This window comes from Oncorhynchus tshawytscha, linkage group LG01, assembly GCF_018296145.1.
Source record: "Oncorhynchus tshawytscha isolate Ot180627B linkage group LG01, Otsh_v2.0, whole genome shotgun sequence".
Taxonomy (NCBI): domain Eukaryota; kingdom Metazoa; phylum Chordata; class Actinopteri; order Salmoniformes; family Salmonidae; genus Oncorhynchus; species Oncorhynchus tshawytscha.
Genome location: NC_056429.1, coordinates 51,715,712 through 51,742,145, shown reverse-complemented (window position 1 = coordinate 51,742,145; position 26,434 = coordinate 51,715,712). Strand labels below are relative to the sequence as shown.

The 26,434-nt window shown below is 47.4% G+C and overlaps 1 protein-coding gene across 11 annotated transcripts in view; it reads right to left on the bottom strand.

Moving 5' to 3' along the window:
• Nucleotides 1-26,434, bottom strand: part of cpeb3 (cytoplasmic polyadenylation element binding protein 3) — a 66,547-nt gene that overhangs the window by 23,942 nt on the left and 16,171 nt on the right. For 6 of the 11 annotated variants that reach the window (XM_024424662.2, XM_024424679.2, XM_024424701.2 and 3 more), the window contains 5 exons: nt 18,118-18,271; nt 7,183-7,239; nt 4,245-4,268; nt 2,653-2,820; nt 1,615-1,704 (listed from right to left, as the gene is read on the bottom strand). In XM_024424662.2, coding sequence (XP_024280430.1) covers nt 1,615-1,704; nt 2,653-2,820; nt 4,245-4,268; nt 7,183-7,239; nt 18,118-18,271 — 493 coding nt within the window. Of the gene's footprint in view, nt 1-1,614; nt 1,705-2,652; nt 2,821-4,244; nt 4,269-7,182; nt 7,240-7,324; nt 9,059-18,117; nt 18,272-26,434 lie in introns of those variants that run through there. The other 5 variants (XM_024424710.2, XM_024424749.2, XM_024424669.2 and 2 more) reach the window with 5 other exon arrangements.

Here is a 26,434-nt window from a genome sequence, read left to right as displayed (position 1 = left end):
ATAACAGAAATAACTTCAGTGGTGTTTGGAGCTCGTCACCAACGGTGACGCCTGGGACTGCAGGGCTCAATGAGCAGTTGTGAGCAGCACCGCCGCCATGGCAACCTCACCGGTCAGTGACATCATCCGGCCGACAGACAGACACTGTCAGGCTGAGAGAATGGGACTAAGCCCGACATGGGACACATGTACTAGGAAGTATAGGAACAGTGCAGTGGCCCGTGAATGGACCTCAGGCCTGTCCATCAGGGATAACTACCTATCTGGCCCTGGGCTTGCAACTGATCCCAGTTCAGCCCGTAGATAGACACTGCCCTGCCCTTCGCGTGGCCTGGGAGCCACAACATGAGTTATCCTCATCTTCCAAACCAAAAAGAAGAGTTTCATAATTGTACAGAGACACATAAATGCTCTTTTTAATGTGGCACAAGACGGAACAAAGTGACTACCATCTTCCATTAGGTCAGCTTGGAACCACTTTTAATACGGGGAGAGATTGATGACCACTTGATGGGAATAGCACATCTGCGAAGCACCCGTTACAGCGCATGAAAGGATAGGATACACACACGCGCACACACACACACAAAGAAGCACACGTGCAGAACCTCACACATCTCCTGCTAAGAACTTTGCCACTGACTCTTTCAACCACTACAATGTGCAGAGTTCAAACCGCATAATTAGGAAGATGGTGTAAACAAGGGATTTCAGCCATTCTCACATGGCATCTGTGTTTTCAAAGGGGAGATACGTACGTGGCCCAATGCTACATTACAACATCAATACACATGGGCGAGTACCACACGAGGTGGTGGTTTCCTTGTGGCTAACCAAGTCTTCCCTCCCTCCCTTACAAGGAATCCTACGGGCCTCAAGCGCAACTCATTCCCCTAAAAGGATGCTGCATTTTCCCCCTCCTGAGCTTTGGAATAGAGAGCCGAGGACTATTGAAAATAAAAGCCGATCATTCCCCCCCAAAAAATGGGAAATTGAAAATGCAAGAGGGAAGAAACTGGCAGTTTTCACAGCTGCAGCATATTACCATCGGCCTAAGGAATGTCAGCTATTTCTGCTTTAATAGTTTCCCTAATATGACACAGAGAAGTGTCTGTGTGTGTGATGGGCCAGCGGAGTGATGTGATACAGGCACAGGGCCTGAAAGGAAGGGCCTTCTCCGCTATGGTCACCTATCCAAATGAAACTGAAGAGGGAAGGGGGGCCAGGAGAAAGCCTTTGCACTCTCCAGGTATTAAACAGAAAAACTCTGTGCTCTGGGCCCTTCAGGAGCCTGTGGTTCAAGACCAGAGTGGGGCTCTCTGTGTGTGTGTGTGTGTGTGTGTGTGTGTGTGTGTGTGTGTGTGTGTGTGTGTGTGTGTGTGTGTGTGTGTGTGTGTGTTTTCTATCCCTGAGATAGCAGTAGGGCGCCATATTAATAAACAGATGCCTTGAGACGCCCTGACCCTGGAATTCTGGGTAACGTAACCCTTCGCAAACAACCTTTGCCTTAGCAGCGCAGCATGATCTCCCTGAGACAGTGACTGAACAATAACACCTTTTACTGTGGACTGAGGTCTGTTATTTTACAGACTGGTGTGGCGAAACTGTTCTTACCTTTAGGTGGAAAGTAGGACTTGCTCTCGGCTTTGTGGGGCCAATCCACCACCAGGTGTCCATAGCGACGGAAGCTGTTGGTGATCTCATCTACAGGAAAAAGATGAATGAAGACAACACGTCAACGCAGTCATAGCGCACTTTCCCACGGAAACCATTTGTCTACAAGCAGGCTGCCAACAACAACAAAAGTGTCTGTCTACCCCTCACTGTATGCTATCAACAAAACCCAGGAAAATAATGTATTGTTGCTTGTTTTCCAAAATGCTGTCCACTAGTCTACTGCATTAAACACATCTTCACACTCCAGGCCAGACAGCTTCTGTTCTCACTAGGGTCATTGTACTGTGGAAAATATTCCAAGAGGTCATGGGCACGCATTGTTCACAAACTCTTTGTGTGTGTTGTCTTCTATGTGTGTACTAGTATGTGTCTGTATGTGTGTGTTTTGTGCAAGTGTTGTGTTCGGTGTGTGTTTGCATGTGTGTGTGTGTGTGTGTGTATGTGTGTGCGCGCGCATGTGCGTGTCTCATGAAAGCCACATTGGGAATCTGGAATGGTGGCACTGCTCATAGTCCTACCACGCAGCCAGGCCCTCTTCACACTTTGTGGGATAACACACTATCACATCTGCTGCCAGACTGACTGCCAGCTCACTGCCTCAAACCCACAGAACATAACCAGTCAGTCCACAGTCCCAGAGAACCAGCTTCATGACAGACAGCAGCATCATACAGACACAGAACCAGCCCTTTAGCCCTCTGAGCCAGAAGTGCTACCAGCATCTGTAGACCCACATCTGGCACTATCCTAACCAGTGCAAAAAAAACCCTACATGTACTAATCTGATTAACGTGCCATGCAGTTGATGGACGTTCTTTGAGGATACATAGTGATTGTACAGTAAAGTGAAGATCTGTTTGTGCGGTTTTGCCAACTTCCATGGTCATTGACATGACAAACACTGACCACAGGGGCTGGCAAGACAACCCAAACAGATCTGGGACACAGGCTAGTGCCACTGCCACCCGTCCGTACCTTCATCTATGTCAGGGGGAAGGCCTCCGACGAACACCTTCCTGGAGTAGCGCTCCATCCTCTCGCCGTTTTGACAGCGCGTGGGCGAGTTCAACCCCGGGGTCAGAGAGGGGTCACCGTGCCCGTCGTCCAGGAAACCGTCCTCGAACGGAAAGAGTGAAGAGCGACCTGGAAAGAGAGAGGTCGGAGGGGAAATAGAGAGAGGGGACAAGCAAGAGTAACAGGCAGAAGAGGGGAAAATAGAAGGGCACAGAACGGAAGAGGAGAAGACAGGGAGGACATGAAGAGAAAGGAAGAGAAACATGTTATTAAAACTGGTGACAATAGCCTCCTCAGAGGGGAAGGTCAAAGCACCATCATGCTTCTTCATGAGTTCTAATTCCTCAAAACATTGTGGGCCCGCCCGCCCTCCTCCACCCTCGAGTCCATCCAGTTCGGTCCAATTACAAACCAACACAGGGTCTTCATAGCCTTCTTACACCAGATGGACCCGTGTTCCCGCGGGCCATAGGAACAAAGGGGTGGAGGGTGCAGGAGGGATGGAGGGCATTTGCCACAGCAGTTGATTACCTATTACAAATGTGAGCACATAGAGGACTGTGTACTGACCATAGAGATCATATCATTTTGCTATGCGTTTCTGTTCTAATTCCATGGCACTGACTGAGTGGTGCTGCAGGCAACGTCTAAAGCCTGGGATACGCGTAGGCTACTTTATTATAGAGTTGTATTTACCATGCCAGCAGGTACAAGGCGATAGTCTCTTTCTATGTAAGTGCACAATAGTGGTATGTGGCGATGGAGGCCTCCCCCTTTATTAGCTGTACTGACTTGAAGATGACAACTGCACGATTTGCTGAGTCATAAGCTCCGTCGACATGTGGACGAATGTGCTGCCAACAGCCAGACTTAAAAAAGTACTACAATTCTTACACACACACACACACACACACATACAAAATACAAGCATTGCAACAAACGTTGCATATGTTACCGGGGTTCCTCACTGAGTAAAGGTATGAATTAGTTGAACACTCCAAAAGTCAGAGAAGAGTATGGTCCGCAGCACCCATTTCAGCCATTCAGGACATAAACAGTTTGAGTCACTGTACTTTCCTCAATGTTTTTATGGTCTAGACTTAAACATTTTGGCCCAAATCCAAATGGACTTGCTCCGGAACTGTCCATAATATATGGAGGGTCTATACTTGAGAATTCATGAATAATCCACAAGCAGCAGCCAATGCAGTTGCCTATAGCGATATACAGGAGCAGCACAATGACTCAGAATATTAAAAGAGAAAACAAAGTTGCATTAAGAAAAATGGAGGAAAAAAAAAGTTCAAGATACTAAAATGATCCGCCTCTCGACGTTTAATGAAATGTAATGACGTTAAAACAAAAAGATGTGTACAAATGAATAGGATTTCATCCAATCACGGCACAGATGGAGGCAGATTATGTGACATTCCACTAGAACCCGGTAGCCTTGGAGAGAGAGAGACGCCCGTACGGAGAGAGAGAGCCAAGCAATTGCGCTCGTGCCTCCCGTTCATTTTGGCAAGCAGAAAGAGTAGAACTCCACACGTTACCTCTTCTGCGGCCATAGCTCCTGGCTGCTTGTGAACAGCGGAAGAGGGAGGGGGAGAGACAGAGGGGTATGGAAAGGAGAGGGAGAGAGACAGAGACATGGGTTTCGTGGAAAGACAACCAGGCAGAACATCACCAAGGCAACAGTGACACCACAGACGCAGAAAGCCACACCTAATCATCAGCGATGGAGGTAGACAAGGAGTCATTATGGGTCGGCTGGCAGTATCCCACAGGAAGCCTGCTGCGCCTACTGTACCTGAGCCGGGCTAGACTAGACTAGACTAGAGGATAATGGGCGAGGTTATAATAGGCCTAACGACTCTGAAATAGTCACCTGCAATAACAAGACCCTATAACCCAGGTTATAATCTCAGGCAAGAAACACGGACTACTACCTAGCTCACGTTTTGCTCTAATTTCTCTGCAGCGTGAATATTCATGAATGTGACCGATAAAGCGGCACACAGAGACGTTAGCCATTACCACGAACTAGTGGAAGATTAGTCTTTATCCCGTGGGGAAATTTCCACCCACAGCTGCCCTGGATGGAGCCATGGAGGTGACAGCCTGAGTCTCAGAGTCCAGACAGGAAAAGAGAGAGAGGAGGCCTGCCCTACCATGTGATAGGGTTGGCTGGGAGATCGCAATCTAGTGAACAGGCCCAAAGGTACAGCAGGCAGCGATAAGACGTCGTGACCTTTCTCTCCATTTCATTAGTTAGCGTGTGCGTGAGCTCTCACAAAAAAAACTTGAGTATCAGCTCAAGCTCAGGAAATACGGTAGCAAACCACTAACTTGAAAAAAACTAATCAAATGTGTTGTTTGGTGTGTGTGTGTGTGTGTGTGTTCACATGTGACATTTCGTAACCTTCTTTAAAAATGCACCCAACATGCCTGAATACGAGCCTTGTTGTGCCTGAGAAAAAAAGCAGACAGAAGGCAAACAAGGCAGACTGAGGTATTAAGAGTCTATAACATTAATGCCAGTAGACTGTGTGTGGGTGGGTGGGGGGTGAGTAATGCATCCCTAAACAGACCTTCACACAGTCAAAATGTCACGGAGAACAAAGTCTTCTCCTAGAAACCAATATGGGGGTGTCCATTGTGATGGTGCCATTGTGTGATCCCCCTCCCCCTCCCTTTGCTCTTGACAGAAACACTGCATCCAGACCTCTTCTCTCACTGGGGTTTTCATTAAAACTCGGTCTCTTCTCACCACAGAGCAAAGTTGTTCCGACCGGTGTTCTCCGCATTCTTCTTCCACCGTATGGGCCTTGGGAGAGACAAAGGCACCTAGCAACAAGAGGAAGAAGGTGGAAGAGTGGAACCCACTGATCCTAGTGTGGACTAGTAAGTGGTGTTGGGGGAACTGCGTGTCCGTCACCCTGGTGAGGGAGAATAAGACGTGGAGGCAGATAAGAGGGAGGGAATGGCAGGAGTTGGCACAGACTCAATAAGAGTGTCAGAGAGGAGACTTAGAAGGAAAGACGGGGGGGATATCTCCTGGGGAGGAGCGGTACTGGAAAAACGCCTGCTAGCTCCTTGAACCTGCCCTTCTTTATCCATAAATCCATGTTGGGTGTCTCACTGGCTCATCCTTCATCTAAGCCAGAGAAGCAGTGGGTAGATGTAGAAATCGTTTGGAGACCCCGTCTCTATAGTCTGGGCAAAACAATGGCGAGAAGTGAAGAGGAGATTAACGTTAACCCGCTTTCTTCACATCCAAAGCCTTGCCGTCTAAAACATGGCAACTACAGCAGTGAGCGCCAATTCTGACAGATGCCGGAGCTCCATGCAGATCGGAGACTAAGTTAAACGCTCCAGAAGAGCAGTTTTAACATCGATTTCAAACGCGTTCCCCAAAGGATTGACGATGAAAAGAACAAGTTGGAAGAGAAAACAGACGGCACAGTGTTGTCAAGCTGTGACAGCAGTAAAATGAGTTACTATAAGCCTTGTTGGATATCTTCTAGGCATTCATCCTCTTCTCCACTCTTCTTACTGCTTCCCCGCTGGCATCCCCCAACCAGGCAAGTAAGGAGAGCCAGGGTTGTGTTCATAAGGCCATAACACCCGAAAATGTTTTGAAATGGAAAACAAAATCAACGTTTAGTTCTTGCCTTAGCCCTACACCTGATTCAAATCCCACTGGGTTAGAGGTAGTCCCTCCTTGTTTCAGTCTGTTTTCTCTCGATTGGTGCCTAATGAACATGACCCAGGACTCGACTAACACTCCCAGATGTCTTGAGCTGAGCTCCACCAGTCACCATGGACACCCCAATCCTCTCCCCTGTCAATTAAATTGGCAAGGCTGAAAGAAAGAGCCTTTTGACAACTCACTGTCTAAATCCTGGACAGAGGGAGAAAAATTGATTTTCTGACATTTCTGAAATATGAGGATTTTTTTCTCTCTCTTAGAGACGGAAAATTGAAAAACTCTTGCTGCCGGCCTCAACTAGAGCCTGTGTGGACCAAACCTTGTAACCTCTTCCACATGGTACGACCCGGAGAGGTCGTACCATGTGGGCTGTTTGCCATCTGCTAGGGGGAACGGGGGTGGAGGGGTCTAGGCTTACAGACGGTATTTGACAGCAGTTTCTCCCTGCTCTACGCTGAGAGAGGGGTCCACGCTGGGTTTATGGTGTCAGGGGGTAACACTTGGCAAGGGGTGCGAGGTGGGATTAGCATGGGTATGGGCCCTGTGGTGATCCCCACCCCAAGCCTAGAAGCTAGGGCATATCCCCGAGTCATCCTGCGTAGATGCGTTAAGATGCCACTACTTCTGAATCGGTTTCTGCCGCTCGTTTCCATGAAATAGAGAAGCAACACAATGGCGCCACTTAAAAGTGGCCACGATTAAAGCAAACACACACACACACCCATAATAACGTGGTAACAGAGGGATAAGGATTGTATACGTTTCGAAATGCTACTCACTGTTCAATGGCATGATGTGATCTGCTCCGGGGTGGTGAAAGTTCAGACCCATGCGTCCTGTAGAGAAACAAGAGGTTAAAAGGTTATAACCCGGCCTACATAACAGTGTCTCATATGCAACAACAACAACAAAAACACTCACCATGTTCCATACCAGCACAAAACATGGAAACGCTAACACGTAACCTAGAACTTATGGGAATGTTCTGAGGGGACAACATGTGTGGCATACAACGTTACATGCTAAGCACGCGTTATACTGTTCTACATAACCTGGTAAAAAGGCGCCCGCGGAACATAAAGCTAGAACCATTGAGAAACCAAACCAGGGCAAACGTGTGTAATACACAGAATAAAGATTTAGGCTGGGCTATGGAAAACAGTCATTCAATTATCTCGCTCTCCTGTGTCACATCTCTCTCTCACACACACACACCAACGCAAAGAATGTGACAGAGCATGCATTCTGCTCTGGTGACAAGAGTGTGGTGTGGACATGCCCAGACATCCTCCACACCAACCAGGGAAAGGACTTCCTGGTACAAACTGTAGTACATCTCCCCCCTCCTGGCTCGGTCTCTTTCATATACACACACACACACACACGGCCAAGCTCATCTCAAGCAGCAAATAGGGAAGGACTGAAGGAAACATAAAACATGTCACTCTCGATACTCTGCACTGATTATTATTGGATGTTTGTGTCAGCCTGACTGTCAAAGCCTACACTCGATCCTCAAGTCGACCACTGATGCACCCTAGGTGCGTCACGACGACGCTACTTCTGAATACGTTTCCATTGTTCATTTCCACAAAACAAGAGAAGGAACAAAATGGCACCCGTCAAGGCCACAATAAAAGCACACACAAAGTGTAGGCTGTTTCATCGCGAACAGTTGCGTTATGATGATGAGTCACTGTAGCCAAAGACAAATGAGCATCCATATTTTAAAGTGACACTTTCGATTCCACAGTCCTTCCTTTCAACAACACTAAACTACTGGCTGGCTTGCAAACACATGAGCAGCAAAACGCCGTCATGGACAGCGGAGAAACAGGGTTCATATAATGAAAGAAATGGTCCGGCAAGGCAACCTTGCCTCTAAAAGGCAGATATATTTCTACATCCATTACCCAACAGAAAACGTGCAACTAACGTGTTGGCTCCAACAGGGCAACATGTTTCAACACAGTGCTAAACATCTGCACTTAGTCTCGACAGTATGTCCACAAAGCAAGGGTAATGGCAGGGGCAGACATCTTGGTTTACCGAGTGGGTGTCTATATATAGAGAGAAACCTGAGAGACACTGTGGCAGCCGCGTCGCAAGCTGGAACGGCGCAAACGTGTCGAAAAAGTTTCAAAACTAAGCCGCAGCAGACAGATAAAAGAATTTCAACAGTTTAGACCAGGGTCGTATACATTAGGGCAGAAAAGAGCCAAATGCTTAGAAACGGAGAGCGAAAATGTGCGTTGCTTATTGGACAAGTTGAGGTACGGTCCCTTTCGTTTTCAGTCCGTTGTCTTCCGTTTGGGGCTTATTGAATATGGCCCAGTCCTCCTCCTAGGCTGGAAACCACAGTGAAACTTGTAGTGCTCTCTGGGTGAAAACAAGAGAGGGGGAGGAACCAGTACAGCCACCACCATCCAACAGATCAACAGATGAGAGCAGATGTGGATTTCCTCACAGTTCTCAACGAGTCATAATCCAGCATGAGAACAGAGGGGCTTATATGGCAATCCTTTGCATAGTCAATCCTGTAAAAAAAAGAGCGAGTGTATGCACGCACGCACACACCCACCGAGTCAATTTTCACCCTCTCTCTCCCCCCCATACTGCTATTTCTAACTGAATGAGGGCATGGTTTGGCCATCTTGAGTGAAGAAATCTTATTGGGTGTGCCAGCATCACCGTATTGTGACACGCCTGAGCGAGCATGTTGTGCTACTTGTCAAAAAGGATGTCAAAATAATATTCTAATCGATATAGTCAGACTCAGTAGACCAGAGGACATAGCAACATTGTTTCTCAGAAACGGTAAACAATGTGAGATGGAAGATAGCGACTTGGTATAATAACATCCCTGACTCGTACTCTAGATTTAAAATGTGTGGTTTGGTTTGAACTGTGGCGAGACACTCAATAGGAAACACAACATGCTGTGTCTTCAGGTACAACATTATGGATTTGCAAACCTTTTGACAATGTACAGTAAAACTTACAAATGTTCACAGCATTACTGGAGTGTTAGGTCACATCCAACATGGACTATATCCAGCCCCCTAGCTCTAGGTGCACTGGGAGGAGAGCGATGTGATGCCTCCATTTTGCCTCTTAAATAGCTGGGGTCCATGGTGGTCCTACCTAAACCAGGGTTGTATTCATTAGGGAAAACTGTAGCAAAATGTTTTGTAACGGTAGGAGAAAATGACAGTTTCTAGTGGACACGTTCAGGTACTCCATCCCCGTTTGTCTGTTATCTTCCGTTTGGTGCTTAATAAATACCTCCCAGGCATTCTAGTGGTGACAAAATGGACAGTTGCTCCCAAAAGCCCTACAATAGCTCTGGGCCAGTGCCATCTGCTTCCCCAGTTCAGTGGCATGGCCTCAGGGTGCTGGGCTGGTGACATTTCCTCACCGAGGGCTTAGTGTTTGCCATGGCACTACACAGCTAATTCAAATGATCAACTCATCATCAAGCTTGGACGATTTGAATCAGGTTTAGCACTAAGGCAACAACTAAAATGTGTAACCCTTGGGGTCCCAAGATCAGGATTAAGAAACACTGTGTCTATTATCTCTCCAAACCACCTCGGATGTTTATGCAGAACCCTCCCCAGACTAGCGCTTAGGAAAGGCTAGGAGTGTTTGGTTTAGCCTAAATGGACTGGTTTTCAATGGGCTGCATTTAGAGAAGCATTGTACAGCATATTATGCTCCTAAAGGGTTAACCTTCCTCTAGATTCCATGAGGTGCTCATCAGCCATTGCTTCACACCTGGAATTCTCTCGGACTCTGCCACGTTTTTCAACCTCTGTTCCACATTAAAGAACATATTAAAGCTCCCCAATAACTGCCTTTGGAAAAAGCCAGAGCAGCAGTTATGGGGAGGACTGGCAAGTCAACGGGGAGGTGTGGAAATGTTAACCCAGCCGACAAAAACACCTTGAGACTAGAGAATGAGATCTCACACTCGGGCTACTGGCAGTGAACAGCAACTCCCCTACTGTCTGAAAACCGCAAAGGACAAATGTCAGCTTTATTTACCCGAGATGTTGCGGAAATGAGACATCTTTCTCTACAAAAAAAACAATCAAGAATACACTCAAAAGAAAGGCCAACAGAATAAGACTACAAGACTGTTTTTCATAAAAGCTCATCTCATCAACTTCTGCTGGTAGAGGCTGGATGGACAAATGCTTAACTAAGCTAATGGAGCTAGTTGGGGTGTGTGTGTGTGTGTGTGTGTGTGTGTGTGTGTGTGTGTGTGTGTGTGTGTGTCTAACCTTTACCACTGCCAACGAAGCTTAGAAAGTACTCTTACCTCATCTCCCGACAATGACTGTTTAAAGTGCAGAATCTTCTTGGTGTCGGCGATTGAGCAAATGTTTTATTTGATTTAACTAGAAAAGTCAGTTCAGAACAAATTCTTACTTACAATGACGGCACCTTCAAATGATTGAAGGTGCACATTTGAGTTAGCCGTCATTTTTCTGGTCTAGGTCAAGCTCAGTTTAAATCGGTCAGCCTGGCCAAAAGGGCCTGATAGTCTGGGTGACCTTTCAACGTCCTTTTACCTCAAGGTCAAGCTGCTGTGACATCTCTCTGACCCAAACGAACCAGCCTTCACTGCCCTTTCCCTTTCATCATCTTACCTCATCTGTTAACTCTGAAGTTGTAGCTTCCCTCCGGATAAAATGGGAGTCAATAGTAAGGTTTTATCATATATTGACCTATAAAATCAACAAAACACCATTGCTCAATGAGTCTGTACTCAACCTCTCTGTTATTGGTTTGGGGATGTCACCAGGCAGGCCAAAACTCGATCCAACAAAAACAGGCGGATATATATATATACACCAAAACAGCATTATCATAATTTCTATGTATCATTCCAACCTCATAGTTTAGAAATATATATATACACACATATAAGAAATATAAAAACACAGGAAAATCCCGTTTTTGACGGCACTGGGCGTTTAAACTAGTTGAGATGAGTATTTACAGTTAGAAGACCACCTTCCCAGAGGAGTGGAGGCTGTTAAAGCAGTAAAGGGGGGACCAACTCCATTAATGCCCGTGATTTTGAAATGAGATGTTGGACGAGCAGGTGTCCACCTACTTTTGGTCGTGTAGTGTATGTTTAAGCATACATGGCTGTTGGGAGTGTGTTGCCATACCTTCAGCTCCCAGGTGCAGCAGAGCTGACACACTAAATATGAAGTTGCAGCAGATGTCTTGACCACACTCTGGCTGTTGTCCAGACAGCGGTAGCGTTGGAAGGTAGAGAACGACCAACAGATTTTTTTTTAGGGCCGATGCCAATACCGATTTTTGGGGGTCAAGGAGGCGGATGGACGATATTTTAGGCCAATGCTCAACATCAATACATTTGAACATTTGGATGAGAACATTTCCTAGAGACAAAATATAAAAAAATATTTAAAAAACAAATGTGACTTTGTTTTTACCAATCTAACATAATGGTAATACATTATTTGAATGGTAAATCTCTTGATGAACTGGGAAAATAAAGATGGCTTAGGCCTATTCACAATTACAGGTGAATGTATATTCAATAGGAGTGTGGGCATGTATTGATTATTTTTTTGCTTGTTTTGGCTAAACCAGTGGAGTCCACAGATGACAAACAAACCGTTTGCAGACTTATATTAGCCGACTGATCAACAACATTTGCATAGAAGCAGAGGCTGCTACATGTTTCTCCACACTGACGAAATTCACGTTAATTCAAAACATCACTAAATAAAAATGCTAAAACGCACAACAGCCCATTTCTAAAAGCTCAAGTGCAAAAACAAAGCGACAATGGAATTTGTTTGTAGCTGAGGCATAAGATCATGTGAGGCAGACCAGCTGAGCTGTGTGTGTGTGTGTGTGTGTGTGTCTGTGTTCAGCATACTGACATGATTGCTTTGAATAGTGCCTGATTTGCATGTGGCAGTACACACACACACACGTCTATGGAGCAGTTCGTGTCAGAGTGATCAGAATATGTGGTTGTGTGTGAGAAGGACTGTGTGCGCCATAGCCACAGCCTGGTGGCTTGCAGTGGTGTCTGTTGTCAGGCTCAGACTGCTGGTGTTTTTCCAGGCCGAGGGGAGGAACTGTGGAGCAGGGGAAAGCCTAACTACTGACTCTCCACACGTGAGCTAAGCTGACCCAATTTCGGGACTCACTTCATGCTCTCCAGTGTGGAGCAAAAAGAAAAGAAAAAAGGACCCGTTTGATCACGATATCCCAGCCCGGCACCCCTCCCTTTGAAAGCAGTGTAAATTCCCCATGCATGCCATTCCGATCTGATTAATCAGCATTCAGGAGTTAAAGAGGATCACAAGAACGGAGTGGCAGTCAGTAGTCCCTCCCCATTCCCTCTCTCTGGACTGACTCCGCTCAGAGTCAAGTCTCTAGATTCTCCCCCCCTCGCCTAACCTCTCATTCTCACACATGATTGGAATCCCAAACAACACTCAAGGTTCGGGGTACAAAATGCTAGGTATGAGAGAAAAGTCTTTGAAAGAACACTATTATTGTCGGCATGATTGTTTAGATTGGGGGGGTTTGATTATACACTGTCAACAAGAACAGCACAATTCTTCCTCACTTTGAAATAATAACAAAGGGAAAGGATATGCAAGAGACAGACCTCGGTGGCTGTCCTTTAGCCTGGTCCCAGATCAGTTTGTGCCATCTTGCTAACTTGTCTGATCAGTGTCAATGACCGTTGGCAAGACAGCACAAAAATATCTGGGACCAAGCTAGCTGTCCTGTGCCTTGCTGTATTAGACTAGCGCTATGGGCAGCCTCAGCCAATGGAGTCAAAGGAGGGGGACACCAACAGGGAAGACCTGCTGTGACAGGGCTAGCTGCAGCACGCCTCTCTGAAGGCAGGCCCACGCTGTTGACACGAGGACTGGGAGTAAACACTGATGGGGCATGAATGTTGAACCATCTGGCTGGGACTCAGCCTTCCACTCGCTCTCTCTCCAGTCTCACCCGTCTCCCCCTCTCCAGTCTCACCCGTCTCCCCCTCTCCAGTCTCACCCGTCTCCCCCTCTCCAGTCTCACCCGTCTCCCCCTCTCCAGTCTCACCCGTCTCCCCCTCTCCAGTCTCACCCGTCTCCGCCTCTCCAGTCTCACCCGTCTCCGCCTCTCCAGTCTCACCCGTCTCCCCCTCTCCAGTCTCACCAGTCTCCCTCTCTCCAGTCTCACCCTCTCCAGTCTCACCCTCTCCAGTCTCACCCTCTCCAGTCTCACCCTCTCCAGTCTCACCCGTCTCCACCTCTCCAGTCTCACCCATCTCCCCCTCTCCAGTCTCACCCGTCTCCGCCTCTCCAGTCTCACCCGTCTCCGCCTCTCCAGTCTCACCCGTCTCCGCCTCTCCAGTCTCACCCGTCTCCGCCTCTCAGTCTCACCCGTCTCCACCTCTCCAGTCTCACCCGTCTCCCCCTCTCAGTCTCACCCGTCTCCGCCTCTCCAGTCTCACCCGTCTCCGCCTCTCCAGTCTCACCCGTCTCCGCCTCTCCAGTCTCACCCGTCTCCGCCTCTCCAGTCTCACCCGTCTCCGCCTCTCCAGTCTCACCCGTCTCCGCCTCTCCAGTCTCACCAGTCTCCCTCTCTCCAGTCTCACCAGTCTCCCTCTCTCCAGTCTCACCAGTCTCCCTCTCTCCAGTCTCACCAGTCTCCCTCTCTCCAGTCTCCCTCCCTCTGGAAATGTCCCGCTATCGCTCCAGTCTCACCCGTCTCCCCCTCTCCAGTCTCACCCGTCTCTGCCTCTCCAGTCTCACCCGTCTCCGCCTCTCCAGTCTCACCAGTCTCCCTCTCTCCAGTCTCACCCGTCTCCCTCTCTCCAGTCTCCCTCCCTCTGGAAATGTCCCGCTATCGCTCCAGTCTCCCCACCCCCTGGCTCTCGCTCCAGTCTCCCCCTCCTCGCTCCAGTATCCCCCCCACCTGGCTCTCGCTCCAGTCCCCCCCTCCCGGCTCTCGCTCCAGTCCCCCCCGGCTCTCGCTCCAGCCCCCCGGCTCTCGCTCCAGCCCCCCCGGCTCTCGCTCCAGTCCCCCGGCTCTCGCTCCAGTCCCCCCCGGCTCTCGCTCCAGTCCCCCTGGCTCTCGCTCCAGTCCCCCCCGGCTCTCGCTCCAGTCCCCCCGGCTCTCGCTCCAGTCCCCCCGGCTCTCGCTCCACTCTACCCCCTGGCTCTCGCGCCAGTATCCGCCACCTCGCTCCCCCTCCAGTCCCCCTGCTCTCACTCCAGTCTCCTCGCTCTCGCCCCCCCTCGCTCTCGCTCCAGTCTTCCCTCCTCGCTCTCGCCCCCTCGCTCTCGCTCCAGTCTCCCCCTCGCTCTCGCTCCAGTCTCCCCCTCGCTCTCGCTCCAGTCTCCCCCCCCGCTCTCGCTCCAGTCTCCCCCCCCCGCTCTCGCTCCAGTCCCCCTCTCGCTCCAGTCTCCCCCCTCGCTCTCGCTCCAGTCTCCCCCTCGCTCTCGCTCCAGTCTCCCCCCTCGCTCTCGCTCCAGTCTCCCCCTCGCTCCAGTCTCCCCCTCGCTCTCGCTCCAGTCTCCCCCTCGCTCTCGCTCCAGTCTCCCCCTCGCTCTCGCTCCAGTCTCCCCCCTCGCTCTCGCTCCAGTCTCCCCCCTCGCTCTCGCTCCAGTCTCCCCCCTCGCTCTCGCTCCAGTCTCCCCCCTCGCTCTCGCTCCAGTCTCCCCCTCGCTCTCGCTCCAGTCTCCCCCCTCGCTCTCGCTCCAGTCTCCCCCCCCTCGCTCTCGCTCCAGTCTCCCTCCCCTCGCTCCAGTCTCCCCCTCGCTCCCCCCTCGCTCCAGTCTCCCCCTCGCTCTCGCTCCAGTCTCCCCCCTCGCTCTCGCTCCAGTCTCCCCCTCGCTCTCGCTCCAGTCTCCCCCTCGCTCTCGCTCCAGTCTCCCCCCCTCGCTCTCGCTCCAGTCTCACCCCCTCGCTCTCGCTCCAGTCTCACCCCCCTCGCTCTCGCTCCAGTCTCACCCCCTCGCTCTCGCTCCAGTCTCACCCCCCTCGCTCTCGCTCCAGTCTCACCCCCTCGCTCTCGTCTCACCCCCTCGCTCCCGTCTCACCCCCTCGCTCCCGTCTCACCCCCTCGCTCTCGCGCTCCAGTCTCACCCCCTCGCTCCAGTCTCACCCCCTCGCTCCCGTCTCACCCCCCTCGCTCTCGCTCCAGTCTCACCCCCCTCGCTCTCGCTCCAGTCTCACCCCCCTCGCTCTCGCTCCAGTCTCACCCCCTCGCTCTCGCTCCAGTCTCACCCCCTCGCTCTCGCTCCAGTCTCACCCCCTCGCTCTCGCTCCAGTCTCGCTCTCTGCAGTCTCGCTCTCTCCAGTCTCGCTCTCTCAGTCTCGCTCTCTCTCCAGTCTCACTCTCTCCAGTCTCACTCTCTCCAGTCTCACTCTCTCCAGTCTCACTCTCTCCAGTCTCACTCTCTCTAGTCTCTCGTCTCACTCTCTCCAGTCCCCCTCTCAAATCTCCCCCTCAAGTCTCCCTCCCTCTGGAAATGTCACCCCCTCGCTCCAGTCACCCCCCTCGCTCTCTCCCACTCGCTCCAGTCTCCCCCACTCTCTCCAGTCTCCCTGTGTGCACAAGCCGATTTACAACAACAAGGGAACATTTGCAGGAGATTCTGGTCTCTCCGTCCCCATCTCTCGTTCCAGTGAAGTCGGGCCGGGAACGAGACGACCTTTGCAGCGATTAAACAATGCTCTCTCGACACAATATTGAAAAAACAGAATCTACGCATGAGAGCGCAGCAGGCAGCAACTCATAATACACCCCCCGAACATTTCCACTGTCAGGCAGGCTAAGAAAACAACACTGAACATGAGTCAGTTTTCATAATATGAATGTGACCTACTCTGACAAAATGATCTCAAGGACATACGTGTGGTGTTGAAAGAATTTGGGGAGAGTATCCATTCCAAAACAACATGTTGCTTTTGACAGTAAACTCTCTTTTCTCCTTAGACCAAGACAGCCCTTGGTCTACCTTCATATTCCCCTGAAATAAGGCATTTGAACCATTGCTTTGATTTTCTGTTTCTTTGTATCAAATAATCACCATGTCAGCCTTTGGAGTGGCATTTTTCACTCATGTTCCATTCCCAGCAATCCAACAAGACACATTTGAACCCATTTGTTTGATGCGATGGGGTTCATACTTGCTTACTCTTCCTCAAACCTAAAACATTTTCTCTAAAATGCTACATATGAGCTTTTCCCATGAGATAACCCGGCACACTTAGCCCTATAGTACCATGACCGGCGCATAAACATCTAGTGTTACCAACATTTTACTCATCTCCACGATACCAATGATACCATGCCAAGTATCAAAGATAACGAGTAGGGCCGCGATACCACAGGTCGGTATTGCGTTAGCACTGCCCCCCCACCATATAATATGGTGTTCGTTATATATATATATATATATATATACATACATAATTAGTTTAGGCTTACATTAAGCCTATATGAATCCTACCTTTGAAGCACATCTCATGATTAGCAGACATTTTTCCTTTCTTCCAGTGCCAATCAAATTTGCCTAGACCCACGGTCACGTCACCAGGTTGTTAGTGAGCTAGGTAACACGGCTGAACAAAGTTGTTTGTTATCAAACCAAAAAGGATCGTCCCGGGATTAGTTTAAAACGGCCCGCAACATGAAAAAAAAAGGTAACTCTGGTTGTATGGGTCATATTTTTTTTTAACCGTTTGAGCTAGAGAAGAGATGTTTTCTTTGTTGTAAAACTGCATGCATGCCTGCTGCTGTCACGTGACAGCAAACTAGCAAAGCCTACTCAGGCCTGTGGACTGGTTATACCAGGGATGAAACGATATACAGTCCATTCGGAAAGTATTATGAACCCTGGACTTTTTCAACATTTACCAGCAGGCACTTGACGAGACTGGTACTTGGCAGGTGCTTTTTCAAAGCCTATGGTGAAATGCTCAAATATAGCATTTATTTCAAGAATAAGTTTAGGTTTAATCAAGAGTTTGTAAGTATGGCCCCATCGAGTTTTGAATCAATGTTTTTTGTCATCACGCAGCAGGGGCGTAACCTATAAAGGGGTAACTTTAGATTGGTTTCATACCAATTTCACATTCTCTTGTATCCTTTCCCCCCACTCACTAAAAAAAGAGGCACAGAAATCAGACCACAATAACCTTCCCTGTGCCATTAAAGTCTGTCAAAGAATATGGTTGCAATAAGAGCACACGCCTACGAGGAGGCACACGAAAGGGCCACGCACACATGTGAGCAATCGAATCGCACGCTGTCACTCAAAACATCAGATAACCACAAAACACGGCAGCACACCATGATGACAAGTGCCATCTTGTCAACATTCATATTTACATGTGACAGAAATGTTTACCCAGGAAATAGAAGCAGAAATGTCATCACGAGTACTTGATTAAAGTCAAAAGACAATGCTGAGAAGCAGCTCGTAAGGGAGATTTTTTTTTAAAGCATTCACTACACACAGATTACAAGAACAGTGTGTAAGATTTTGCAGGTAAGGACAGTGGTTCATTGATCGTATTCAATTTATGACAGCAAAATCAACTCAACTAGATTGTATTGGTGGTAGAGATGGCAAATAGCGCAAATATGAAGCTATGAAGCCAACAACAAAACAAAAAAAAAGCGTGGATGTATGAACACTCCTAACCTGCAAAATGATTCCTCCATATAATATCAGCGATAGTCATTGGTGGGCCACCAGCTGGGTGTGGTTTACCTTTGTCATGGTCAGTCCTTATCATATCCATTAAGGAATTCTCCAAAGAGTGCAAGCTAAATGCATCAAAGGGCCGATTCCGGTCCTGCAAGAGAAGAGAGGGGTCAGAGGTTAGTCATCTTATCTCAGCTGGTTATCAAAGTAGAACACAACACCACCACTACTCGACACCATCTTGCTTAAGACTAGCTTGAGATAATAGCTCGATGACTTGTGAGAGAATAAGGAAAGCTCGTCATCCACACAGACGCACAAAACATACAAACACATCCATTTGTTGAAAGTTGAGCAGTGACCCCTGATAAGGGGAGAGCAAGGGTTTCAACTAAATGAGGGCCTCGTACAACTCTCGTGCCCAAATCACAGACCATACTGCCTATAATCACACAGCAGAAACCATGGGAAACGTGCATGTGTTCGCAATTCGCTGTTCAAATTCTGGTTGGTTCCCTTTGCTTAAGGGCAGAGTCGAAGCCAGATGTTTTCATGTAGCGACACACCGCCCTGGTATTGTTGGAGCGTCAAAGCAGGCCAAGACCAGCTGATCTTGTAATCGCAGCAAATATCACAGTCAATATCATACATTAGCCAACAGAAACCGAGAGAGTGAGTATTTGACTTTAGCAGCTGGTACTGCACAGTGTGCACATTTTCGCTTGGTCTGATCGGAAAAGGTGTGTGCACACTGCACATACATTTATCATTTCATCGTTACAACTATATGTCACTTGGCAAGTAAAAAGCAAAGGATTTCAAGAGTAGGGACACACATTCCAATCAAGGGGAGATAGGACCAAGTATGGTGTGATTTGAGAGTGTGCTCTTTCCTCAAACACTCAAGATTTTTTCCATATGGTGTGTACGACCATCCCTGGGCTAGTGTCACATAACAGCCATTCCTCCAAAATCATCAAGTTAACACTTCTGAACATATCACCTGTGGCATACTCTAGCCAGTTTATTAGGTACACCAACCCACTAACACAAATGGTTCACTCCTACAGAGTGAGTCACGTGGCCCGAGGCTTGCTATTTAAAAGCAGGCAGACAGGCATCAAGGCATTCAGTTACTTATCAAACGAATGTTAGAATTGGCAAAAAAGTGTGACTTAAGTGACTTTGAGCGTGGTATGATCATCGGTGCCAAGCGCGCTGGTTCCAGTACCACAGAAACGTCCAGCCTCCTGGGCTTTTCACATACGACAGAGTCTAGGGTTTACAGAGAGTGGTGTGACAAACAAAAAACATCCAGTCATCAGCAGTCTTGTGGGTAAAAACAGCTCATTGATGGGAGGTCGTGGGGGAACGGCAAGAATCGTGCACGCTAACGGGCGGGCCACAAACAGGCAAATAACAGCACACTACAACAGTGGTGTGCAGAACAGCATCTTGGAAAGCACAACTCATTAGTCCTTGTCACAGATGGGTTATTGCAGCTGACGACCACACTGGGTCCACTCATAGAAGCTAAAAAGAAGAAGCGGCTGCAGTGGGCACCAGATCACAAATACAGGACAATCAAGGAGTGGAAAAACATTGCCTGGTCTAACGAATCCAAGTTCCTGTTGCGTCATGCTAATGGCAGTCAGGATTTGGCGTAAAAGCATATGTCCATGGCCTCATCCTGCCCGTTGTAAACGGTACAGGCTGTTGACAGTGGTGTAATAGTGTGGGGAATGTTTTCCTGCAACACGTTATGTCCCTTTATATAAATTGAGCAACGGTTCCAAGCCCCAAAGAATTTAGGCTGTTCTGGAGGCAAAGGGGGGTCCGACCTAGTACTAGGCGGGTGTACCTAATAAACTGGCCACTGAGTGTATGTACGGGGACAAATAAGAATATGGTAGGGAAGAACGCGCCAGAAATACATTGAAGCTCGTCACCAAACCTGCCTGACCTTCAGCCAAAGATTAAGCACTCCCTCCGTGTGTGTGTCAGTCCTCCTGGCCAGCTTGACCTGCTACGTCGCCACCCGCTGAACCCACCTTTTGAACAGATTCACCTGCTGGGCTGCCTGGGACTCGTTTCTAAATAAAATACCAAGTGGGCAGTGGAATCAATCATATTCTACTCAATAGCCTACATTCATCTGATCTGAATCCTCAACGTTCACAGCGAGAGGGAGGAGGGTAGGGCATTAGGCAAATTGTTCTGCATGAAGTTCAGCCTATTAAGTTTAGGGCCATTTGGTATATATTTGGGCCCAGACTACAGAGTTGATTCAGTGAGGTTATTTTGGCCCACTTCCTGGTTCATTGAGGGAGAGACTGATCCAATATGGAGCCTGTGTTGATACTGGTGACCTGAGAAGGAGACACATTATAGTAGATCGTATCATAAAATATATTTTTTATTGTAGGCGAGTAAGTCAGCGAGTAAGTGAATGAGTTTAAGAGGTTGTAGGCAAGTGACAGTGTGCCTGGTGAATTTGAGTTAGGCCTAGCCCTTGACAGCTGTGTCCTGTGAGTCCACTGCCCTAGCCTCAGGGCCACATTGTTTGCTACCAGTGCTATTGTTGTGCATTCAAAAGCGTTATTCCCCCCCTCTCTGGATCCACAGCACTGCAGCGGCAGATAAAAATCTGCCCACTTGGTACAAACGGTAAACATTTAAAATGCTGAGTTTTTCATTCACCTCCCCTCTTTTTCCACCACCATGCACTCTCCTGATCCTGAACAAAGAGAGTGAAGGGCATCATTCACAGTCAGTGGCTAAAATACCTGGGTTGTGTTCATTAGACACGAAATGGAAGGTAACAGGGAGGGACGACCTGAACTTGTCCTATAAGCAATGCTTGTTTTCATTATCCATCGCAAAACGTTTTGCAACGTTCTGCCCTAATGAATAGGACTCTGAGGAGATACCCATTATATACTGCATCTATCAGACCACTCCACCACTGCTTTGATTGTGTTAATACACCAGCATGTGGGATACAGACCATGTTAACATTGCTCCCTATTCTTAAAATTGTCTCCACATCTGGGGCCGGTTGCACCAGTTGGACGTAAAAAAAAATAAAAAAATAAGTGGTCTTAAATGCTAGTTTGGGCCTGGCTACGTCCTGTAGCACCAACCGAAAATAACACAAGTCGTAGCTAAGTCCGGCGTAAGTGACGGCTGCTAGGCAGTGCTCGTTTCTTGTTACAATCAGTTTCCAAAAATAACGAGATAGCTAGCATGTATCACATTTTCAGAAATAAGGAAAACCATAGAGCTGTATAGCAAACATCAAGAGATTCTGACAGTTAAGTCCAATAGCACTGCAACAAACAGAAGAAAAAAAATACAATCTGGAAGCTTTTTAACGACATTGAACCAAATTATAAACGCAACAATTTCAGTTCATATAAAGGAAATCAAAATCGATTGTAATAAATTAAATTAGTCCGTAATATATAGATTTCACATGACTGGAATACAGATATGCAACAGATACCTTAAAAAAAAGGTAGGGCCATGGATCAGAAAACCAGTCACTATCTGGTGTGATCACCATTTGCCTCGCGCATCGTGACTCCTTCGAATAGAGTTGATCAGGCTTTTGATTGTGGCCTGTGGATTGTTGTCCTGCTCCTCTTCAACAGCTGTGCGAAGTTGCTGGATATTGGCGGGAACTGGAACACTGTCGTACACGTCGATCCAGAGCATCCCAAACATAATCAATGGGCGACATGTCTGGTGAGTGTGCAGGCCACGGAGGAACTAGGTCATTTTCAGCGTCCAGGAATTGTGTACAGATCCTTGTGACATGGGGCTGTGCATTATCACGCTGAAACATGAGGTGATGGTGGCGGATGAATGGCACAGCAAAGGGCCTCAGGATAGTCACGTTATCTGTGCACACAAATTGCCATCGATAAAAATGCAATAGTGCTCCTTGTCCGTAGCTTATGCCTGCTTATACCATAACCCCAACGCCACCATGGAAAACTTCGTTCACGTCAGCGAACCGCTCGCCCACACGACACCCTACACACTGTTTGCCATCTGCCCGGGATTCATCTGTGAAGAGCACACTTCTTCATCGTGCCAGTGGCCATCGAAGGTGAGCATTTGTCCACTGAAGTCGGTTACAAATCAGAACTGCAGTCAGGTCAAGACCCTGATGAGGACGACGAGCACGCAGAGGAGCTTCCCTGAGACGTTTCTGACAGTTTGTTCAGGTATTCTTCTGTTGTGCAAACCCAGTTTCATCAGCTGTCTTGGTGGCTGGTCTCACACCATCCCGCAGGTGAAGAAGCTGGATGTGGAAGTCCTGGGCTGGAGTGGTTACACGTGGTGTGCGGTTGTGAGGCCAGTTGCCAAATTCTCTAACATGATGTTGGAGGTGGCTTATGGTACAGGAATGAACATTCAATCTCTGGCAACAGTTCTGGTGGACATTCCTGAAGTCAGCATGCCAATTGCACGCTCCCTCAAAACTTGAGGCATCTGTGGCATTGTGTTGTGTGACAAAACTGCACATTTTAGAGTGGCCTTTATTTGTCCCCAGCACAAGGTGCACCTGTGTAATGATCATGCCGTTTAATCAGCTTCAAGATATACCACACCTGTCAGGTGGCTGGATTATCTTGGCAAAGGAGAAATGCTCACTAACAGGAATGTAATCAAATTTCTGCACAAATTTGAGAGAAATAAGGTTTTTGTGCGTATGGAAAATGTCTGGGATCTTTAATTTCAGCTTATGAAACATGGGACCTACACTTTACATGTTGCAGTTATATTTTTGTTCAGTACAATAAAGTAAATGATGAGAATGGGGAGTTGGGCTGCAGATCAGTGGAGAACGTGCGAAAGAAAGGGAAAGAGCTCATGACGAGCATGAAAAGATGCGGTGCCCTGAAAAACCCACCTAGGAGGTCCTGCTTCTAAAATATTGCCTTACAGCAACATAGCTTATACAGTGGGGCAAAAAAGTATTTAGTCAGCCACCAATTGTGCATGTTTTCCAACTTAAAAAGATGAGAGGCCTGTAATTTTCATCATAGGTACACTTCAACTATGACAGACAAAATGAGAAAGAAAAATCCAGAAAATCACATTGTAGGATTTTGAATGAATTTATTTGCAAATTATGGTGGAAAATAAGTATTTGGTCACCTACAAACAAGCAAGATTTCTGGCTCTCACAGACCTGTAACTTCTTCTTTAAGAGGCTCCTCTGTCCTCCACTCGTTACCTGTATTAATGGCACCGGTTTGAACTTGTTATCAGTATAAAAGACACCTGTCCACAACCTCAAATAGTCACACTCCAAACTCCACTATGGCCAAGACCAAAGAGCTGACAAAGGACACCAGAAACAAAATTGTAGACCTGCACCAGGCTGGGAAGACTGAATCTGCAATAGGTAAGCAGCTTGGTTTGAAGAAATCAACTGTGGGAGCAATTATTAGGAAATGGAAGACATACAAACCACTGATAATCTCCCTCGATCTGGGGCTCCACGCAAGATCTCACCCCATGGGGTCAAAATGATCACAAGAACGGTGAGCAAAAATCCCAGAACCACACGGGGGGACCTAGTGAATGACCTGCAGAGAGCTGGGACCAAAGTAACAAAGCCTACCATCAGTAACACACTACGCCGCCAGGGACTCAAATCCTGCAGTGCCAGACGTGTCCCCCTGCTTAAGCCAGTACATGTCCAGGCCCATCTGAAGTTTGCTAGAGAGCATTTGGATGATCCAGAAGAAGATTGGGATAATGTCATATGGTCAGATGAAACCAAAATAGAACTTTTTGGTAAAAACTCAACTCATCGTGTTTGGAGGACAAAGTATGCTGAGTTGCATCCAAAAAACACCATACCTACTGTGAAGCATGGTGGTGGAAACATCATGCTTTGGGGCTGTTTTTCTGCAAAGGGACCTGGACAATAGATCAGTGTAAAGGAAAGACTGAATGGGGCCATGTTTCATGAAATTTTGAGTGAAAACCTCCTTCCATCAGCAAGGGCATTGAAGATGAAACGTGGCTGGGTCTTTCAGCATGACAATGATCCCAAACACACTGCCCGGGAGTGGCTTCGTAAAGAAGCATTTCAAGGTCCTGGAGTGGCCTAGCCAGTCTCCAGATCTCAACCCCATAGAAAATCTTTGGAGGGAGTTGAAGGTCCGTGTTGCCCAGCAACAGCACCAAAACATCACTGCTCTAGAGGAGATCTGCATGGAGGAATGGGCAAAAATACCAGCAACAGTGTGTGAAAACCTTGTGAAGACTTACAGAAAACTTTTGACCTCTGTCATTGCCAACAAAGGGTATATAAACAAAGTATTGAGATAAACTTGTTATTGACCAAATACTTATTTTCCACCATAATTTGCAAATACATTTATTAAAAATCCTACAATGTGATTCTCTAGATTTTTTTTCTCATTTTGTCTGCCATAGTTGAAGTGTACCTATGATGAAAATTACAGGCCTCATCTTTTTAAGTGGGAGAACTTGCACAATTGGTGGCTGACTAAATAATTTTTTGCCCCACTGTATATTTGGCACAGATTCCCCTGCCTTTCATGGGAATGGATGGTGTGGACAGCACGGCATCACCTTGCGCATTCACCCAGCAGAATGACAAAGATGATAAAAAAGCTCAAGAACCACATCCACTAACAGCAGCCTAGTAGTGGCGATTAATAGCAACAGTACAAACTAAAACCATTCATTTATCATTATCTAACTGCCAGGCTATATGTGCGGGATATTTCAAGGCGCCAATGTTGTCTTTGCCCTTGTTAGGTCCTTCTATTTCTTGTGACCACGGTCTGCATGCAACAAGCTGCCCACTCTCCTATTAAGGCTACTTGTTATAATTTCAATGTTTGTTATGTCTTTTAGACACGGACTCGAGCTGCCCGGACACATCCTTTACAGCCACAACGCAGAGCCAGAGCAGGGTGCATCGGGACAAGACCAGCGAAATGAGATGTAGTTGGCGTTCATAGAGAAGGCAATAGAGAGAGACGGAGACTGAGAAACTGAGAGGAAAAATGTAAAATGTGGAGCTTGAGAAAAATAAATTAAAATTGAGAAATTAGGTTCCTTGAGCAGCAACATCAGACTATTGCAGAGTGAAGGGGAGTAACATACACTAACTACACTGTAGCCAACAACAATAAATAGTACATCGAATATGCCTATTAGCCTTTGAATTCTTAATAAATAAATACATGTATTTTACAATCATTTTAAGTGTAGTCTTTGCATTTGTAAATGCTACCAATAAGACTTTCAAAATGTCAAAGGAAAGAAAGGAGGATACGGCTTTTAATCATTACAACATATTTCTTTATAGGTTGGTTATAAAAGTTTCAGTCTCTCATTTAGCCTTGACCTATAGACCCATTTCTGTGTTTGAAAACACGCAAGTTGCTGGCAGAACAAGGGGCAGTTCTTATAGAACACCTGCAAAAAAAAAGCCTCTATTTACAAATCAAATTTTGTGTCTCACATACACGTGGTTAGCAGATGTTAATGCGAATGTAGCGAAATGGTTGTGCTTCTAGTTCCAATAGATTACTTGTTAGATATTACTGTACTAACAGTTCCCCAACAACTACCTAATACACACAAATCTAAAGGGGCGAATGAGAATATGTACATGCAAGTATATGGAGGGGCGATGGCCGAGCAACATAGGCAAGGTGCAATGATAGTATAGATACATTATTCATTTCACGTTTATATAGTGTAAGATATGTAAACATTACTAAGTGGCATTATTTAAAGTGATATTGTATAAAGTGATGAGTGATCCATTAATTAAAGTGGCCAGTAATTGGGTCTCAATGTAGGCAGTAGCTGCTCAGTCCCAGCTTTGTTGCACCTGTACTGACCTCGACCTTCTGGATGGTAGCGGGGTGAACAGGCAGTGGCTCGGGTGGTTGATGTTCTTGATGATCCTTTTTGGCCTTCCTGTGACATCGGGTGCTGATGGAGGGCAGGTAGTTTCCCCCAGTGATGCATTGTGCAGACCGCAACACCCTGCGGTTATGGGCGATGCAGTTGCCGTACTAGGCGGCGATACAGCCCGACAGGATGCTCTAAATTGTGCATCTGTACAACTTTGTCAGGGTTTTGGGTGACAAGAATAAGTTCTTCAGCCTCCTGAGGTTGAAGAGGGGCTGTTGCGCCTTCTTCACACATAGTCTGTGTGGGTAGACCATTTCAGTTTGTCTGTGATGTGTACGCAGAAGATCTTGAAGCTATCCACCTTCTCCACTGCTGTCCCATCGATGTGGAT